This window comes from Mustela erminea, chromosome 8, assembly GCF_009829155.1.
Source record: "Mustela erminea isolate mMusErm1 chromosome 8, mMusErm1.Pri, whole genome shotgun sequence".
NCBI lineage: Eukaryota > Metazoa > Chordata > Mammalia > Carnivora > Mustelidae > Mustela > Mustela erminea.
Window position 1 is genome coordinate 31,793,472 of NC_045621.1, and position 21,194 is coordinate 31,814,665.

The 21,194-nt window shown below is 45.2% G+C and overlaps 1 protein-coding gene across 6 annotated transcripts in view; it reads left to right on the top strand.

Annotated features, from left to right (window-relative positions):
* Positions 1 to 20,576, top strand: part of SGPP2 (sphingosine-1-phosphate phosphatase 2) — a 105,466-nt gene extending 84,890 nt beyond the window's left edge. For all 6 annotated transcript variants that reach the window (XM_032354952.1, XM_032354956.1, XM_032354954.1 and 3 more), the window contains one exon: positions 18,210 to 20,576. In XM_032354952.1, the coding sequence (XP_032210843.1) occupies positions 18,210 to 18,761 (552 nt within the window). In that variant the 3' untranslated portion in view covers positions 18,762 to 20,576. The remainder of the gene's footprint in view (positions 1 to 18,209) is intronic.
* Positions 20,577 to 21,194: the final 618 nt, after the last annotated feature.

Genomic DNA, 21,194 nt, shown 5'->3' on the forward strand with positions numbered 1-21,194 from the left:
CTGCCAAACTGGCTCTGGAGGGCCCTTAGAGAAGGGTGTCTCCATCCACCAAGATGCCTCAGCAAGAAAGCCGGGCACTGCCCTAGCTCCTCCCTTCCCACGCCCCACAGCCAGGCAGTCATCAAGCTGAATTAGTTCTGACTCTTAAAAATGCCTTGGAGCTGCTCTCACACCACCCACCACCGCCAGGATGTTCGGAGTGTCTCCTTACCCTGCTCAATGGGAAAGATGACCCAGGAAGCGCTAACTGTGGGTGGCAGCCATCCGGGGATTCTAGGTGGACTAACCTGTGAGAGAAGTTAGTCCTCTTCCTGGCAAAACATGGAAATAAAACATGGTGGCCCTGATGACATCCTTGAGCTGCTGATTCACCACGCCTGGGGCTACTGCCTCGAGGCTTGTTGTTCAAGGTAAAAAGTTCGTTATTGCTCAAGCTGATTTTTATTGAAGTCTTATGTTTCCCATGGTCAAAAATATCCTAACCAATAATTTATAGAAACAATTTTTTGTGTGTAAAATTTCATGTTCTCTTGGTTTGAAGACAAAACCAGTTGTAGCCGGCTGAAGCGCAGGGGGTAGGGGAGGAAGAGAGACAGGGTAGACTGTCTTCAACTGGGGCAGCTCATGGAGCTCAGTGTGAATGTCTTCAACTGGGGCAGCTCATGGAGCTCAGTGTGGATGGGGCAGAGTGACTAAAGTTCTGGAGGAGCCAGAACCACAGTGTCTCGGAGAATGCCTTCCTGTCCCTCCGGAGCACCACTGCTCAAAGAACCCCACAACCTCTCAAATCCAAACCTTAATTTCCAGAGGTGAAACCTTGATTGCCCTGCATGCTACCCTTGGGCCAGTAAGGCTCACAGAGAGAAACAGTTTCCAGAGCAGAAACATGACCCCACAAGTCACCCCTTTGGCCGCAAAGGCAGTGCCCCAGGAACAGGGACTAGAAAGACAACTCAGTAAGTTCACTCCTGAGAATTCCCAAACCCAAGAGGTAACCGTCTGCATGGATCAGGACTCCTGGAGTACAAATAATAGACGCCAGCTCAAACTCACTTAAGCTTAAAGGAAAGTGTATTCGCTTTTAGATACACACTGTAGGAGGGGCAAAAGTCCAGTCGCCATTGGGAGAACAGGACTTGAGGTCTAGATCTTTGCTAGAAGTCCCCCCCACTCTTCCTTAAGCTTCTCTGTACATCTCTTCACATGATGGATCCATGCTCCTGGGCTGCCTTCTGTCTGCGGCGAGACCCAAGGAGCTCTGGGCTTCAGTTCTTTGTTCTATTCCTGAAAGGATTATAGTAGGGAACATTTCAAGAAAGTCTCTGATGGCTCGGCCTGGGCAGTGAACCCATTTGCTGCACCAATAGCTCTGTGAGGGGCCTAGGACAGTGGTTTGGTCCCGCTGGGTCAGGAGCCAGCCTGTGGGGGCAAGGGCCACCATGGGCAGTGACGGTTAGGTATGGGATTAGGGTTGGCCTGTGGGAGGGGCCGTTCTCCAAAATGAAATGGGTGTGTTGCCCAAAGAAGAGAGCAGACAAAGCCCCCCACTGGTATCCTTTCTACATTGACTTTATTGCATTTTCCTGCTCTTTCAGGGACTCAAAAACTGACATATTATGGTTGTTTACGTGGGGAAAGGAGGATTAGAGCAAGTCAAGAAGGTTTCATGCTCAGTTTTCAGTGCCTGAAATAAGTCAACTTGTACAGAATTGATTTTAAATCTTTCTTTTTTAAGATTTTATTTGTCAGAGAGAGAGAGAGAGAGTGAGCGAGCACACGAACAGGCAGAGTGGCAGGCAGAGGCTGAGGGAGAAGCAGGCTCCCGGCAAAGCAAAGAGCCCAACGCAGAACTCGATCCCAGGACCCTGGGATCACGACCTGAGCCAAAAGCAGCAGCTTAACCAACTGAGCCACCCAGGCGTCTCTGATTTCAAATCTCTTGACTGATAAGGCAATTATCCCCAATATGCTAACAGTAAAATTAGCCAGAATTGCTGTTGTTGTTAGATTAGTGAATGGTTGTCCCATTATTTTGAACTTGAATTAGCTGAAATGCTGTTCTATTTTATTGTCCCTAAATTGTTTGATCTGTGGATAATTATATAGATACTGGGTTTTATTGGCTTACTCATTTATTTTGTTCCCCTAACTATTGCTTTAGTTTTGGTTGCAGTTGGAGAACGTTGAAAAGACTTCTCAAATATTAAATTATCTGCAGCCCATACAAAAAACCGTGTTCTGGCTTTGGACTAAAGCAGTCCTGGTGTGTTTGTTTTTGTTTGTTCCCAAGTTCTTTGAAACTACTTTAAAAACAAACAAACAAATAAAAAACCCCTTACTCCAAACTCCCTTTTTTAATATGGAAAAGAAAGCTAATTATAGTATGAACTATAACCAACCAAGCCTTACTTTCTGTTGTAGGATAAGTTAGTTACTGAGATAAAAAGGGGATTTGGTTGTGTTTCTGAGCATCCCCTTACTATGCACATTGGCCATTCTTTACCTTGGAGAGACTTATTTTTATACTTTTATTAAATAGAGAATTATTTCTGGTTTCCTACTAAGGACTCAGGGTAGAACATTCAACCTCTGTTGTTTTTAAAGCTGTTGTTGCGTTGTTGTTGTTGTTTAAGATGAAATCAATCATTATTTGTTAACCACTGTAGAAGCCCCGACAGCCGTTCCTTAGGATGATATAAAGGGAAACTGATGACCTTTATATGCTTCTGCATTAATCAAACTGAAGGTAGGGCATTTCCAGCAAGAGCTGCTTGCAATATGTATTCCTAACAATAAATGTAGGTAAATTAATTTTTCATCTGCTTTCTCAACACTGTCCAAAAAGCCACAGCTGTGGCTCAGTTTTCTGTCTGTTCTGTGCGTGTTGGATGAGCAGGCTAGGCGGGAGTGCTCCGAATCCAGGAGGGGAGCCGGCCTGACCTTTGCATGCAGCCCACAGAAGACAGGCAAAGACAGAAGGTGGTCCACGCCCACGCGCTAGAATCCTGCAGAGCCCAGAGGTCCCTGCGGGCTGTGAGCAAAAACGTAAAGCGATGAAGCAGGCAGGCATGGACTAGAATGGGGCCGGCTGGCCTCGGACCAGAAGTCAGGTCATCCTTCTGCTGCAAAAGAAACTGGTTGGCCTCAGAAGCTGTTCCAGTGTTGTAGGTTGTCAGACCTGAGGGCCCGTGACAATTAACTGACAATTAGCCTGACTCTCTGAGACTAATGGCTGGGCAGCCAAGCCAAGTGGACAGGGCCGGCAGCTGCGGAGATGGTCCATTGAAGTAGAGGGGGCCAGGCAAGGTGGCCATGGGGAAAGGTCATTTACCCCAGTGACAGCATCCCAAAAGTGTCCCTGTAACCCAGGTTGCTAAAGAGGGAGTTTGGATAAATGTTTAAAGTCTAGATTGTGTTGAGAATGCTTTCACTTGTGCCAAATAAATACAAACAACCCCATCCAGGAACGGAGCCCAGCACTGAGATCTAGGACTACACGGATACACTTGTGCTTTACGTTGAGTTCCAGTTACTCGTAATATAAGAGGAAGAGATTGGATTAAACCTTCCGCAGAAGCCCAGTCTCCTCCTGTTTCTTTTATTAGGTACTTGCCTTTGTGATGATACAGTGTGTTACAGTTTCATTGAAGGGTGAAGTGTTTTTATAAGCTTATAATTGAATGCCTCTCAGAAAACCCACAGTCTTCAAAATCTGTGCAATCAGCTTTTGTAAAATGAGTCAGACCTTCCCATTTATTTACATGATTTTTTAAAAAGATTTCATTTATTATTCATTTGAGAGAGAGAGAGAGAGAGAGAGAGCACGAGCAGGTAGAGGGAGACAGAGAAGGAGAGGGCAAAACAGACTCCCTGCTAAGCAGGGAACCTGATGCAGGGCTCCATCCCAGGACCCTAAGATCATGACCTCAGCTGAAGGTGGATGCTTAACTGACTGAGCCACCCAGGTACCTCTATTTACAGGATTTTTGAAAGATATTCTTTGGCCCCTTGTGCATATATATATATATATATATATATATATTTCTCCCATAATGCTCACTGCTGCTGTGACATTCCAGAAAATGTTGACATGCACATGCCGACACACTTTATTCTCCTTGCAACTTTCTACATGGTTACTGGTTTGTCCTACCAGTGGAACAAAGGGAAGGAGAGGGAGAATGATCTGCTGTGATCCTCAGCTAACCCCCTGAAAGCTGAGGATGGAGCCTATTTCTAAATCAAATTCAATCATAAAATAAATTCAGTTTAGTTCAGTAAACTACTCACCTTCAGATGACCGACGTACCCCTTAGAAAAGAAGAATCCTACACATTATCAGTAGTTCAGAGCTGTAGGGGCAGAAGCAAATCCAGGGTGCTCAAGGTGAGGTAACTTGGTCTCAACCAGGAAGCCTCTTCTAGTCATCACACTGTCTCAAAAACCAGAAAGATTAGAAAACATTAATGAATATTTATGGAGGCTTAAAATAGAAAAAGTCATGATGTGAAATGTAACAATCCACAAAGGAAAGTTAAAAGAGCTGACTACATGCACTAAAGTTCTGTATATTTAAAAAAAAAAAAAAAAAAAAAGTCATCATTAAGGGATGCCTGGGTGGCTCAGTCAGTTAAGCATCTGCCTTGAGCTCAGGTCACAATCCCAGGGTCCTGAAATCAAGTTCCATATTGGGCCCCTGCTCAGCGGGGAGCCTGCTTCTCCCTCTGCTTACCTCTCCCCCTACTCATGCACACTGTCTTTGACAAATAAATCAGTAAAATCTTAAAAAAGAAATTCGTCATTAAAAACATAAATGTAATAAATGATAGACAAACAATTATTATGAGGACTCAAGAACAGGCAATCACAAGAACAGGCAATTCCTGAAAGAAAAAAAATAAAAATGTCCAATAAGCATAAGGAATCAATCTCACCTGTATTTACAGGGATGTAATAGAAGTCACGAAGGACAGGTGAAAATGACATGTTATTTTTAAATTTTTGCTTGGGAGATTGGTGAAAAATAAAATCAGCGATGATAAGGAGTTAAGTAATAGGATATTCTCATAAGGGGACCTTTTGATCTAATGTGTATCAAAAGCAGTAAAAGGTACAATGCATAACTTTTCCAGGTACTTATCCTAAAGAATCATTGAACATGTTGGGGGTAGTGTTCTTTAAAAATAGTGCAGGGGTGCCTGGGTGGCTCAATAGGTTAGGCCTCTGCCTTGAGCAGAGATCCCAATGTGGGGCTGATCCCAGGACCCCGAGACCATGACCTGAGCCGAAGGCAAAGGCTTAACACACTGAGCCACCCAGGCGCTTCTGATGTGGCTTTTAGAGCAAGTACGTACGTCTGACTAGGAGTATAAATGTAGAAGTAAAATTGCTCAGTCATCAGGTAGGCTCAGCTTTAGGATATACCATTGTGTCTTCTGAAGAATTAACACCAATTTCACTCCTATTGGTGGTCTATGAGATGTCCAGTTCTCTGCATCTCTCACCACCCTCCTGATGTCAGCAATTTACATTGTAGTCATGCCCTTGGGTGTGCGATGGTAGTTCATTGTGCTTTTATTTTGATTTCTCTGATGAATAATAATTCAGCCCCTTTTCATGTGATTATTGGATATTTATATAGCCTCCTTTGTTGGGTGCCTTTTATCTTTGACTTTCTTTTCTTTTCTTTTCTTTTTTTGGCTGGGTTGCTTGTCTTTGTTGGTGAGTCACTGGTCAGATATATGTACAGTATTGAAATTTCTTTTCCCATCCTGTGGCTTGCCTTTTGGCTCTATTGGTGGTATCTTTAGGTAAAGAGATATTTTTAATTTTAACATAGCCCAATGATCAAATTTTACTTATGTTTACAATTTTTTTGTGTTGGTGTTTAAGATACTTTGGCCTACCACGCTGTCTTGAAGATATTCTCTTGTGTTTGAGAAGATGTATTATTTGGCTTTTCTTATTTAGATGGGCAGTCTACTTGGAATCGATTTTTGATTCATCTGTATCCCACGGAAATACCTAGTATGCGCAGCACCATTGATAAGGATTGCCCTTTTTCCATTTACTGAAGCATCAGTTTTGTTATAAATCAAATGACTGTTGACACTCTCTATGTCTATACACTCCACTCTCTTGTGTTTGTCTTCATCCCAATGCCATCTCTCTCTTTTCTGTACCTTTGTATAAGTCTTGATGTGAGGTGGTAAAAGTCTACCAACTTCAGTCAAGTATTGTAACTCTCCCGGTTTTGATCCTCTATGGGCTTATTAGAAAGTCTTCACAGTTCTTTTAGTGGTTACCCAAGAGATTACAACACGCATCCTTAATTTATGGGAGTCAAATGCAAATGAGTACCTCCCCACTCGCTGGGAGGAGTGAGTCATTAAATGAAATTCAATTCTACGTAGATTTAAAGCCCGCAAGAACTTAATTATACTGTTTCATAGTGAACATGTATTTAGGTTTGTCTGTGTATTTATCCTTTCTGTTCTTCATTCCTTCCTACAGTTCTCTTTGTCCATGTGGCATCTCATTCTTTCTGCCTCCATTAGTCTATTTAGTGTTTGTTCCAGCATGGTTATGCTGATAATGAATTCCTCTCAGTTTTTGTTTCTTTTGGAAAAGGCTTTGTTTCACTTTTGTTTTTTTCTTTGGAGGATATTTTTGCTAGGTATAGAATTCTTTGTGTCCTCTCCTTCAGTGTCCCTGAACTGGATTCTTGCCATTTCCATGTGCCCACAATATGGACTAAGTTGGTATAACTGGCTTGGTCAGATAACAGTGAGTTTTCAGATCTCATATCTGCCAAGCAAGGAGGACTATTTTTAGAGCTATGGATAACCCATCAGTATAGGCTTTTTGGAGGGCATTTTGCAGAATATATGGATGTCTAAAGTGTACATTCTTCATCTTCTGGGCTTCTAGCCCAATTCTAGGAGTTTTTTCTAAAGCATATAATCACACAAGTGTAAAAGTGAAAACGATAGCAAACATTTATAAGGTGCTTATGACCTACTGGGCACCATTCTCAATGTTTTGCATGCATTGACTTCCTCACAGGACAGTTGACTACTTTATAACAACCCTACTAGGGAAGTGCTATTGTTATCCCAGGCTTACAGAGGAAGCAGAGAGAGGTTGAGTAACCTGACCAAGGTTCTGTAGTTGGTAAGAGATTAGACGGAGATTGAAAATCAAGCAGTCTGACTTCAGAATTCATGCTTTTAATTACCATTCTGTACTACCCCTCCAGGATGTTATTAATGCATTTAAAAGCAAACAATGAGAATATACTAAATGTCCATCGATCAGATCTAGTTAAGTAACATATAGTGTTTCCACAGAGTGGAGTGTTCTATAGCCATTGGAGTAATGCTTTAATGAGTCATGCTTTCATGATTACATTCTTGTAATCATGGAAAGATGTGTATGACATATTGTCAATGAAAGAAAGCTTTGGAACTCCATGGAACAGCTTACAGAGTATGGCTCCATTAGTTGTGAAATCATGTGTGTCAGGGGGTGGTTATGGACAGAGGCCTCTGCCATGCACTTGTAATACTGTTTTTGACAAAAACTGTAAAGCTATTTTTGTTTAATGCACAGAGACTGCATTTTACTCTCCCTCTATCCTCCTATATTTCTTGGTGTGTAGTAGCCAGTTGAAAATAAAAGCACATGATTGCTCCTGAATGGATGCATAATAAATATTTGAGCTCTGTTATTATTTATATGAGGATTTCCTGGAAGGGAGGTTTGAGACTTTACTGTCATGAACAGTAACTTCTTTGACTGGGTACTTGCATTTCTTAGTATTCCCCTGCACTGTCTGGTTTCGGGTTTTTGTGTTTTTTCTTCAAGGAGCAACACTTAGTATGGATTTTGGCAATGAAACAGATACGTGAGTTTCAAAGAGCTTACATCTCTTATCCGTTTATTGTTTGAGAATCAATCAAATTGGCAAACCATTGATTAACAAAATTCCTCTTAGTTGCTGTAATCCTACCTCCCAAATCTGATTGACAAAGGGAAGCTACTTCTCAACAGAGTTACTATACACCCAACCCTTCTCTGTAGTGCTGTTTCAAAATGAGAAGCTCACCTCGAAGAGTTGAGTTGAGCTGGACAACGCTGCCTGCAGAGAGCCACAGCAGTGTTTCTCTAGCCATAAAGGGCAAAGGGGGTGTTTATCCAATACAGCCATAAAACTGCCCAAGAATTGGTCTTATGACCCAAGTCTGTCCTGCTGCTGATCTGACAGATCCAACTGGGCCACAGCAGACAGATAGAGAGGAGTCAAGGAGCTGCCTTGCATCCTGTCCTCTGAAAATCAGCATAAGCTCCAGAATTTAATTTTGATCTCAAAACACCACTGGGGTCCGTGTTTAAGGTATGTCTGTGGTGGGAATGTTCCTTAAAACATGCTCACATGGGAAAGGAAGTAAATACTTAACGTATCATATTTTTTAATGCACTCAGATGTTCCTGTAAGTGCAGCAATTGATTTGATTCTTTTTTTTTTTTTTAAGATTTTATTTATTTACTTAAGAGAGGAGAGAGAGAGTGAGGGATCATGAGAAGGGAGAGGGTCAGAGGGAGAAGCGGACTCCCTGCTGAGCAGGGAGCCCAGTGCGGGACTCGATCCCAGGACTCCAGGATCATGACCTGAGCTGAAGGCAGTCGCTTAAACAACTGAGCCACCCAGGTGCCCCGATTTGATTCTTTAAATAACAAAAAAAAAAAAAGATGGAAACCTCCATAAAATTATTTCATGTGCATAGATTGTTTTCTGTACCATACCCCGAGCTCTCCCCACACTTGTGAAAACAAAGGGTCGCCCATATACCAGTCTTGTGCCTCATTGTATCCTGGCTCTCACTTCTCATAAAGTGACATGGCTTTGCCTCCTTCTCACTTAGCACATACTTAGTGACGAGGAAGTGGAAATCCCGTAGTTGGGATCGTCCAGCTTCATCAAGGACACTGCGGGGCTGTATTTGACATCACTAGGAGAGTCTGCAAAGCAAGACTCATGTTTTTCCAGGCTCCTAATCTCTAGTTCCTACCGTGATGCAAGGGCCACAGGCTATGCCTAGAACTTCTGTGTTTGCACAGGGAGTCAGGACTCGAGAATTCAAGCCAGTATTTCCTAAGGTCAGTGACAAAGGACTGGGACACATTTTCTTTCCCTCCAATTGTGAGCACCCCGTTAATAAACCAACAAAGAATTCTCAGATCTCTCTCTCGTACATCTTTATACACAAGAGTTTCTACATCAGAGGATCACCTTAGGACTTTGAAAAGCTCTACTCTCACTTTCAAGTATGGTACTCCTATAATCCAGAAGTTTTAGTCTTTTGTGTGTGTTTCAAAGAAGCCCTCCAGCAGCCCTGACCTGCTATATTCACTGAGAAAAGCCCACGTTGGCCTCAGGGGTTGAGCAAGGTTAGACTGGGCCCTGACCAGCGGCCTCAGCATCCCCGGGAGCTGGTTAGAGATGCAGACTCTCAGGCCCCACCCGGACCCACTGAATCAGAAATGCCTTTTAGGAAGCCTCACAGCAGATTCTAATGCAAGATACAATTTGAAAAGCACCATAACAGCCTCTATACGATATCCTAGCAAATATGGGGACAATGCCCATTAAATTTCAACCTGCATGGGCCTGTTCAATTATATTACATCGAACATGACTTTCTTCTGTTCTCTTGTTGCTCAGAGGCCCCTCTGCCCACCCAGATTGGAGAAAAATCGCTTAAATGTTTGACAGTGCCTTTTGTGTCTTCTAGCAGATTGCCCTTCCCTATGCTTGTCATTCTAACAGGCTGCTTAGCAGTTGTCAAAAATGATGTTATAACCTGTCTCGAAGCTTGCTTGATCTCCTATCATAATCCCAGTGACCTGCCAAGCCTTGTGATTCATTATAGTTAGAGCTGTGCATATTAATGCGAATTATGGGTGGGGGAGTTTTGTCTGCTCCGTGAAGATCTGCTGTTTGGACTTGTTAGATTCTGTGAAGCCTAGACAAGCAAGTGATTGTTTCCTAAATCACATGGCATGCGGACTGAAGTTCAGAGATACATACCTAAGTATCTATTTAGCTAATGTTAGTATTTTAAGAAGCATGCAATAGTATCTTATTACATCATCATATTAGGAAACACGGAACCAGCCTTTTTTACTTGTTTACTTAAGAGATAGACGAAGTAAAATGAGGTAAGAGTGGTGGTCGGTATAGGGAATGTACATATTCAGTCATCCAAGATAATTAATCAAAAGAATAAACATGGAAATAATTATTTACTTGCCTGGGTATCATCTTAAATGGTATAATCCTAACTCTTGCCCAAACAAAAAATACGTGTCAAAGATTTTATTCAACTGATTAGTTAATGAAGGAAACTACAAGATATATGGCATGAAATATTTATAGATAATTTAATAAAGAAATATTACTTTGAGACTGCTGGGTTATATACAAAATTGGTTACTGTCCTGTAGGGCAACAAACTGTCAACTTTGAGGTTATCCTTTCCACTGGACAGAAATTATTTGCATCTCTGACAAACAAAAATCTAGCAACTAGCCGGTCCCATCATGAAGTCCGAGACCTCTATCCAATCAGTAGTAAACAGTGAGCAGAGTACCAGCCCGTCTGTAACCCTTGGGTGGCCGTTTCCGGCATATGACATTGAAAGGAGGGTTTTGGTTTTTTGGGTTTTTTGGTTTTTTGTTTTTGCCTCATGCCCAAGTTTTATGTCATTTCTCTTAACACGCCTACAGAAAACCATTTTCTTTAAAAAGAAAATTAACATAATTTCTAATGAGGGTTTAAATGTGCTCATTTAGAAAGTGAGCATTTATTTTAAAATTGCAGAAGGTGAAAGGTGGCTTGCTTTCTTCTGTCTCACATAGTTACTCCCGAGCTTGGTGAGTTTTCAAAAGGTCCTTTTCAGAGCTTTCTCTTTATGGCCATAGATTTCCATGCCTCGTGACCCTTAGTCCTAGATTTGTGCTTGGCTGTCAGGTGGCTCAGGAGACAGTCGTGGCAAGGCGGGGGGAATCAGCGACAGAGCTCCCCCTCAAAGAGCCATGACTATCTGGAGAGTTGACCGCTTATGTTCACACCATGTGGCGAGGTCAATCTTCCTGCTTTTGCTTGGTCCCTGTGAACGCTGGTGTGTTTCAATGGGAAATTAATATTTTTGAACTTATGCATTCGTTCTTTCTCCCCTATACAAATGCTAATCACATAACATGTAGGTTTCTCTCCATAATCATTCATATTCATATTCATGAACAGTGTTGCCTCCCTCTTGCCATTTGGCTTCTGCTGAATCTCATCTGCATTATTCTCAGAAATTGAACTAACTGTGAGCCAGCATGGAAATGAGGACGTATTCAGAGTGTGCTAACTAGGAAATGCTGATCGATAACTAAACGTTATTTTCTAGAATGATTGTAGGAGTTTGGTTTTTTATTCCCCCAGTTTGTTGTAACGTCGGGGTCTGCCCGCACTGAGGGCATTCACTGTGCCTACAAAAAAGCGGTCTTGGCTTTTCCTCCGCTCCTGGCTGCAGCCTGCTCTGTGAAGGCAGCCAAGGGCAGAGGGCCCTTCACATTCTCAGCGGGGGACCTGGCTGAGGGGAAGATGGCAGAATCCCAGAGTAGAGTTCTCGGCATAAATAGTTCCGAGATCTGAATGCATTCTTTCCTAACAATCGAATGAATGGGTTTCTTCTCCCCGCTTCTTTCTAGTTAGCTAACCTTGTGTTGTTCTGCTCAGTAGCATTCTTCAGTGAAGATGTTTGGAGATGGAATGTGAGTTTGCGGCAGGAAGCTGCCGTTGGGATTGCGCTGTAGGGTCAGAATTCATAAACGCTGGCCATTCGCAGGGTGGGGGCCTATGCCTTGAAATATCTGGAGGTGCTGACCAGGAGGAGCGTTTCTGTTTGGCCAAGAATAAAAAGACAATTTTATGTGTTTCTATAAGCACTGGCTGGAGTTTGTCCTGGTGCTTTGGGCTAGCTTGATTAGCATTCTTTTCCTGAATGCTCCAGATTGCCAATCTTCATTTTTGTTTTCTGTAATGAGACAAAATAAATCTTGAGCTTTTATCTAAGTACTAAGTTTTATAACTGAAAATGGGAATAGGTACAAAAGTCGTCCTTCTGCCTTCTAACTTGGAAAATGTTAGTCTCGTGTAATGACTTTTTGCAAATAATTGAAAAGGTTTTGTTCAAACCCAGGATGGTAAATGAAACTAAAGGTTCATTATATTTCGAACAATGTGCTCGACAGGGAAGCCCTGACTACGGATCTCACGGGCTTTATTTTAAACATAGTTACATCCTGGAGGAATGGTAATGCAGACAGTCATATCGTGCTTGGGCTGCTTCCTTTCTTAGCATCATGTGAACATTTATAAGCATCAGTTAATTATTTCTGTCTTCATCTATTTCAAAACAGTCTGATTTTAACATCCTGATTTCTTCACCTGGATTATATTTTTATTATAATAAAATACTAGGTGTTGACCAGAAAATTTACACAATACTACAAAGCATAGAGAAGACAATCATCATCTGTAATATGCCAACAGAAAAAAACTGCTTTTAACATTTTAGTTGATTTCCTTCTGATATTTTACCCATGCATGCAAGTATGTATTTCTATAAAACTACGAGCATCCTTTATGCAAAGTATGTATTCCGCTTGATATTATCTCACTTTGGGTTACTTTGAAACCATAAAAAATAAGGCTCCAGAAATGTATCCTCTCAAATATTCATGCTATATTATTACATATTATTTATTGCATATTATTACATATTTTATCTTATAGTATGCTTGATTTTATATCTTTCTAGATTATTTTTCTTATTATGATGCATGCCCCATTCCTTGTGCTATTTTTGCTTGATTGTGTTCCTGAATTGTTCTGTCGTGGAGCACTGTTACTTTTTGGACTAATTGGTATGAATTGAACTAACCCAATGAGAGTCATTCCTCTACACAAATCTTTGTGAACAGCTTTATTATTTTCTTTGATTTTTTTTTTTTTAGAACAACTCCTAGGAGTGGAATAATTGGATCAAGGTGGTGAATATTTTGTACACTTCACAGTCCAATTATAGTCTGTGAAAAATGTTTTAAACCTTTTTTTTTTTTTTCGAAGTAAGGAATATCTCTTCTGCCATTTTTGTCATGTCTTTCCTTACCGTGTGTTAGTCCCATTCCCTTTCCCCGATCTCCTGTGCCGCCCACATCTCCCCATAAACCGCACATGCCTTTCCCTCTCTTCTCTCGGCCCTGCCTGTCACATCCACCTGCTCAGGACAGCATTGTGCCAGGGCTGGCTGCTGGCTCCCCACCTCTGCCCTGTGCCCTCTGCACTGACTTCTGCCCACAGCCCATCTTCGCCTTCCCCGAGACCTGGGAACTGTTTTCCCTCTAGCCCCGTGTACTGTGCCGAATGGTAGAGGTTCCAAAGAAATCCCCTCTTTGTTCAGAATGTGCTCACATCAGAACAGCAGATGCAATTCTGAGATAGCAAGTTTTGTCAGTCCCTGTAGTTTGAGTAGCTTGAGAATAGTATAAAAAGTTGTTCTTGAATTTTCAAACATTAGAGACCTTGGGATCATTTTATTACTAGACCATTAGAGCCCCAAATGGGAAAGCTCATTTGAGATGATTCAAGTATTTTTCTTAAAAAAAAAAAAAAAAAAAAAAACCCAAAAACTAAAGGTCTTTATTACAATATCACCTTTTATGGCAGAAAATCCAACCATGTGGCTGGAAGGAAAAAAACTCCACGCCAACAGCCATATTGGCAAAGATTATTTTTGCTGAAAATGCTAGGGCTGTGGACCAAAAGCATCTAGTCTCCTGATGCACTGAAGAAGAACAGAATTAGCTTATGAAGAATATTCCAACCAGATGTCTGGGAATTGGTAACTGCAGTGGCAAAAAAGACAGAAGGAAGGAAGAGAGGCAAATTTTCTTTTATGTATCAAAACAGTGGGTATTACCGATTAGGGATTTTCAGGATAAGAGAAAGGCATTAAATTCTCCTAATCACTATCCACTGGGAATCTGCTATGTGTTGGGTTCTATTGTAGAAGTGAGGACAATGCCAAGGTGCAAGAGAACGCACCTTTGTTGAAGAGTCTTGTAATCAGCTCAGGGGAAAGCATGTGGACGCAGGACCGCAGCAAAGGCAAGAGAAGGGAAGGGCTTTCTGAGTGACGTTGAGCAAGGCCCCCGGCATTCAGTTCAGGGAGAGGTTATTTCCAGCTGCGGTGATACACGAGGATATTTTGGAAAGGAAATAGCTTTTGAGCCAAGCCTTAGATGCACTGATAGGATCTTGATAGAGATGGTTAAAGTGTACGGGACATAAAAGGAATGCAAACCTGGGGTGACTGAATTGTACCAGGCACATTTGGGGAAAGCAAGCAGCTCTATCCGAGTGCAGTGGAAAAGTTCAAATGGGAAAGCAGTGAGTGAAAGCCCTAGAATGATAGACTAATCAAACCCATATCATGCTGGACTCTCTCGATCTGTGAGCTGGTATTTCTCAGGGTTTTTATCTGGGCTCGCTGCCTCAGTGTTAGGGCAGGTGTTCAGTGCAGACCCCTGGGCCCACTTCAGTCCCCTGAAATCTGCATTTTTAAAAAAGATTCCATTTATTTATTTGACAGATCACAAGTAGGCAGAGAGAGAGGGGGAAGCAGGCTCCCTGCTGAGCAGAGAGCCGGATATCAGGACCCTGGGATTGGGACCTGAGCAGAAGGCAGAGACTTAACCCACTAAGTCACTCAGGTACCCCTGAAATCTGCATTTTAGTAATCCTTCTGGGTGACTGCAAAGCATGGAAAAATCGGAAAACATTTGCTATTGAAACAGCCTTCAGGACAGTCCGTGAAGGTTTGGGTGAGGGAGAGTGGCAGGCAGGAGGGGACATGAAGGGTCAAGCTCTGGATGGCGACAGCAGAGCAGGGATTCCGCTGAAGGAGGAGTCTCTGGAATGTAGTTGGGGGGGGGGCTGCGAGAGGAGGGAGGAGGGGGTACAGCCAGCAGGGCTCTGAGCTTCCGTAGCCAGGGGCAGTGGGGCACCCCAGTAGCAATATGGATCATGCGAATTTCCCCGAACACCTACAGGATCACTCCACGCCTCACCCCCTGCCCCGGCAAAACTGCATTTTGTCCCCACCCCTAACTGAAATGCCCCCCACGAAGTATTTCTGGAGTACTGGCAGGTACTCCTGAATGGGTCTGAGCCCCCTCGTGCCTCCTTGCTGTCAGCAGGTTGGTCTTGGGACGGCTTGGCTGCAATCCTTGCTTCCTGGCCGGTCCATGAGCTCCAGCACCTTGGGCTTGCCCACTGCCTTCGGGGCTCAGCAGCTCCCTGATCCTGGCAGTGACTGCCCCACAGGGGGTCCAGGAGAGGCGTGTGTTACTCTGAGTACCGTGGCCCTGCCCTGTCAGCCCCCTTCCCTGCTGGCCTGCCCGTCACCAGCTTCTCCTCCACCGCCCCTTCAGGTCCAGGTGGTCCGTGCCCGAGACAGATTCAGGGGCCGTCGTGAACCATGTCCTGCCAAGGGGTATCCTCCAGTGCTCACATGGGCCGCTGGGGCCTGGAGGTGTGAGCACGGATGGATTCTCCCCTTTGAAGATTCCTTGGCCAGAGCGGTCCCAAAACAGCCTTCTTCAGGTCTGAGTTTTATAAATTGAGACAAAAGGACTCTTTTGTCCTGACTTCTTCAGAGCTCAGATGGGACATCAGTGGGGCTGCCAGGAGACCCTCTGAGTGGTAGAATCTTCTCTCCCCACTAACAGTAAAGGCTTGTTTGGGGTGTTGAGTTCAATGAATTCCTTGTACCTGGGTCTCCTCCTTCCCTCAAAACACGTGTCCCTTAGAACACACAAAGTATTCTCAGTCCTCAGCAAGTGACATTTTGGCGGGTGGTTTCTCTCCCCCTCCCCCCGTTCACAGATATACCAAGGCCCCTGTGGGGGACACAGCTGGGCTCACCTGGGATCCCCACTTCATATGGGAATCCAAGGCAGATCCTGTTGGTAGAGGGGAGACTGAATTATTTCACTTAAAATTTTTTTTTTTTTTTTTTTTTTTTTTTTTTTTAAAGATTTTATTTATTTATTTGACAGAGAGATCACAAGTAGGCAGAGAGGCAGGCAGAGAGAGAGAGAGAGAGGAGGAAGCAGGCTCCCTGCTGAGCAGAGAGCCCGATGCGGGACTCGATCCCAGGACCCTGAGACCATGACCCGAGCCGAAGGCAGCGGCCCAACCCACCGAGCCACCCAGGCGCCCTTCACTTAAAATTTTTAAAGGAGGCAATGTGTTTGCATGATGACAAAGGTCCAGATGCACACGGGGGCATCCTGTGAAGAGTCTCCTTGCCCACTGTGTCCTCTGCCAGTCAAGTGAACTTTTGGCGTATCCATGAAAGAATGTATCTCTATATTCTCCCGTCTTTTTAAAAATGGAAACGGTAGCATCCACACACACTGCACCGTGCTTTTAAAAATCCCACATCAGAGGGGCTCCTGGGGGTCCCAGTTGACTGAGCTTATGACTCTTGGTTTCAGCTCAGGTTGTGATCTCAGGGTTGTGAGATGGAGCCCCACGTCAGCTCTGTCCTCGGTGTGGAGTTTGCTTGAGATGCTCTCCCTCCCCCTCTGCCCCTCCCTCACATGCTCATGCGCTCGCGCACGCGCTCTCTCTCTCTTGCTCTTTCTCTCAAATAAACAAGTCCTTTAAAAAAATCCTATGTCCCGAATGAAACCTCCTCATCCATGTCACAGTGACAGAACATATTGCCCTGCGTGACCGATGATACCACGGTAACATCTAACCGGTCCCTCTCAGGGGAACGCGCCATTTTTCTCGTCCCTGGTTAGCACAGACACTGCCACAAGGACCACTTATAAATACACACCTCATTTGGATGTGGGCAGGTGTATCTCTACGGTCAAGTCCCAGAGAGAGATTGTAGGTCAGAGGTTCAATCAAAATTTCCTCCTCGTGAGGGTTGTGCCATTTTGCATTCATACAATTGCGTGAGCAAGAGTCCCCTTTCCCTTCTACTGCTTCATCCACAGAATGTTTTCAGGCTTCTTGGTTTGTCACAGCCTGCAGGCGAGAGGTGCAGTCCCGGCCTACTGCGGGGCGGCGGAGGAGGGGTACACGGGGAGCCTGTAAGTGTCCAGATCTCTGCTTGACACACAGCAGCAGACACCCAACAATGGCATTTAGTAAAAGGGAAAAAAAAAAAAAAAAGTCCACCAGCTTTTAAATTTTTTTTAAGATTTTTATTTATTTATTTGAAAGATTGAGACAGAAAGAGTGACAGAGAGTATAAGCCAGGAGAGAGGAGAAGCAGACTCCCCACCAAGCAGGGAGCCCGATGCCAGTGCTGGGCTCCATCCCAAGACCTTGGGATTGTGACGTGAGCCGAAGGCTGCTGCTTAAGGAACTGAGCCACTCAGGCGCCCCTAAAGATGTTTAAATAGGCATTTAAGAAAAGAAAGGAGGGATAGAATGGGGCAGGGCACAGGGGGAGGAGAAAGGGAGGAACGGAAGGAAGAAGACTGCAATCTAAAATGTCCTAAAGAAGGATTAGTGAAGACAAGCCTGGTACAGCCATTCACTGAAACGGCCTGCGTGCTGTTTGAAATTCCGTCTCTGAAAATGGCGCCAGCGCAGGTGGCGCTCTGGCAGTACCCCATCCAGAACGTCTTCCCAAACCACCCCCAATCAATGTACCTTAGAAGGGACGGCAGCCGCTGGTGGCATGCACACGGCGCCCCCAGCAGCTAATTCTCCCCCCCACCACCGCCAGCCCGCACCCCTGGCCTGCCAAGGAAGGGTGACACCACCCCTGCAAAGATTGTGACAACCCTGCGACCCAAAGTTAAATGATAGAAGATGGAGGAAAAATGGGATTAGAGCTGCGCGTTATGAAAACATCTGTCCACAGGACGAGGAAACTGGAAAATACACAACGTGAACACCACAGGTGTTCTTCCCATTCTCAAATCTTTGCAGCTTTATACTTTTCAAAGCAATGCCCAGTAAAGCAATGCCAAAATTGTACTTCCGACGTCAAAGCGGCCGCACTTGACTCATGGGTATGCCGGACCACGGGGGCTTACATTCTTCTTTCCTCTCCTTCCCACAGGATGTGCTGGGTGGCATCCTGGTCACTGCGGTCCTCATCGTCCTCACCTACCCCGCCTGGACCCTTATCGACCGCCTGGACTCGGCCAGCCCCCTCTTCCCCGTGTGTGTCATCGTGGTGCCCTTCTTCCTGTGTTACAACTACCCCGTGTCTGACTGCTACAGCCCCACCAGAGCGGACACCACTACCATTCTGGCCGCAGGGGCGGGGGTGACTCTCGGGTTCTGGATCAATCACTTCTTCCAGCTCGCGTCCGCGCCCACCGAGGCTCTCCCTGTCGTTCAGAACATCCCGCCACTCACCGCCAACATGCTGGTCTTGGGACTGACCAAATTTGCCGTGGGGATCGTGTTGATCCTTCTAGTGCGTCAGCTGGTACAAAACCTCTCCCTGCAGGTGCTGTACTCCTGCTTCAAGGTGGTCACCAGGAACAAGGAGGCCAGGCAGAGACTAGAGATCGAAGTGCCTTATAAGTTCGTCACCTACACGTCTGTGGGACTCTGTGCTACGACCTTTGTGCCCATGCTGCACAGGTTTTTGGGACTGCTCTGAACCGCAAAGAGTTGGAAGGGAGTCCCCTGGACCAGGGAGCCCAAACAGGAAAGGGATAGGTGGGCAAGTTTTGACAATACATTTTTCTTTCAAAAAAAAAAAGAACTCCTAAGTTACATGTCCGTTTTGCTGATAGCTGAGATCAATGTTGCTGCCGTGTGAAAGGAAGTACTGTGTCCTAGGACCATCAGTCTGTAGGCATCTGGACACAGGGGAAGCCAGGCTAACCCCGCAGTCTGTTGTTTAAGGGCCTCCCGCCCTGTTACACGGACTTTGGGCCTAGTTGTGGGCCGGCAGGAACTGCGGCCTGGTTTGGGCGATCCAGGAGAGACAGGAATGATCTGAGAGGCTGGAGGTCAGGTGTTTCTCTTCCTTTATGACCTTGCCTGGCACAGAGCCTCATGTCCAAACTTGGAACTAGGGTCCGGAGAAAGGGTGGCGTCGTGTAGAACTGCCTTCCTTGGACAGGAGGACATTTTTGTTATGACTCGACTGTGCCCACACGGGTGGCAAGAGCATTTACCATGGGGTGGTAAGAGGAGCACCCGTGGGAGATCGTGGGCAGGAGCCTGTTTCCCTCCGGAGTCCCGCTTTCTGGGGGCATCTGCTTGTCTGTGTCTGTGCGTTTTGCAGAACTCCTGGTCGTGTTTCCCCACTCTTCTGATCCAAGAAACCCACTAGCTGCCCGCACCTCTGTACATCGGGGTTCCCAGGGTGTCCTGCTCTCTCCTGCTTCACCATGACTTGGGGTGAGCCCTCGGCCCGTATTTGGGTGTTTCATGCTTCCCTACAAACTGGGGAGGCACTATCATCTGCCTGTAAGAGTGGCCCCATACAGCCCGTGAACTGAACGCTCCCTGGGCCCCGACAAGGAGGGAAGTGGCCTCCCGGACCTTGCTCCTGCATTCCTGTTACTTTCTGTAAACCGATTTTTTCACCTACTAAATAGAATCGGGGGCTCCCTTTCCATCTCCCCAGTACCTATCTTGCGGCAGTGTTAATTAATGCAATTAATGTAATTAATGCAAGAGCGGGGTCAGCCTCTCTCGGGAAGACAAGCTGACCAAACACAACACAGCCTTTCAGCCTGCGTGTGTCCTCACGGGGCGTAGGCAGGCCGTGTTAGGGGAGCACGCCCTCCGGGGGCACATCTTCAGCTTTGAAGGACCAGGAGCACGCAGCGACGGTCCTCTGAAAAGTTAGCAGAAAGGCGTGGTTAGGAAGTCTCTTCTGCAGTGTGGTACCTGGGCCACTGAAACCAGGGACTCGAATCCCAGCACCTGGTTTCTGGGCACTTACTTCAGGGTTGGGCTCTTCCGTCTGCCTCCAGTGTGAAAACCGAAAACCCCATTGGTCCTGATTTCAAACATGGCCCCTGAGCTTTCTCTCGAGGTCCCCTTTGCTATTTGGCTCAGTGCTCCAGTCTACCGAGAACAATGTTGAGGAAACCATTCTGCTTTTCCCTCGAATCCTTCTGACATTTTTCATGGTTAGAGGAGGCAGGAATCAAAAGGACATTTATTTGACTGTTCTTACAGCAAACTCTGCCTAGTATTTGTGGCAACAGGATGGAGCATGGTGGGGGTGGGGGGCAACGTACAGGCATCCCTGCCCTGGGCCAGCCCCCGCCATCCATGCCGCGGACGAGGCATGTTCCTGCATCATTTTTAGTTGCTTTTTCTGAAGCTAATTAGCAAAAGGATCAGGGTTTTCCACTTACATCTTTTGGGCTGTAATTGTCACAGCAGTGGGTGTTGGCAATTCACTCAATTGTGTGTGTGTGTGTGTGATTTTTAATGCTGTCCTTTTAAGTCCCAACAATAGGACAGCAATCAGCTGTGATCATGTATTTAAGGCTGTATTTACACGATTGGATGGAGGATGATTAGCTTTGGATCTTAAAGAACGACCCAAGGGCTTGTCGTGGTTGGTCAGTTTTTTAAAGTATCTCGTTTTGCAACTGGAAAATTAAAAGAGTGTATATCAGTGATGACCATTTTAGTTTTTGAGCTCCACTGCTCTGCAGGAACGGACTGGAAAAGTCACTACCTGCTTCCTACTCTTGCTCACTGGCCCTCCTCTGGCACTTGTTATACCCTCCCAGGCCTGAGGTCTCTCTCACACACCCGACCCCTGTCCCTTCAAAGAGCAGGCCTACTGGCTCCTTGGAGACATTTGGATTTTCTCTCTGGGGAGAGACTGCCCCCTGCTGGCGTAGCCTCACTCGTGGTCCAGAGCCCTTCTCCTGCTGGAGACTTGGAGATTAAGACTTAAAAGTCAAACTCACCATGATGTATCCAAGATAAACTTAGGACCTGGGGTCTGGCCAACCCTGCATTTGGAACCCTCAAAGCCCTCAAGACGACTGGCACCTCCAGGAGCTCAGCAGAACATGCCCTCGTCCTTACGGGCTGGCCCTCCCAGGCCCCTCCC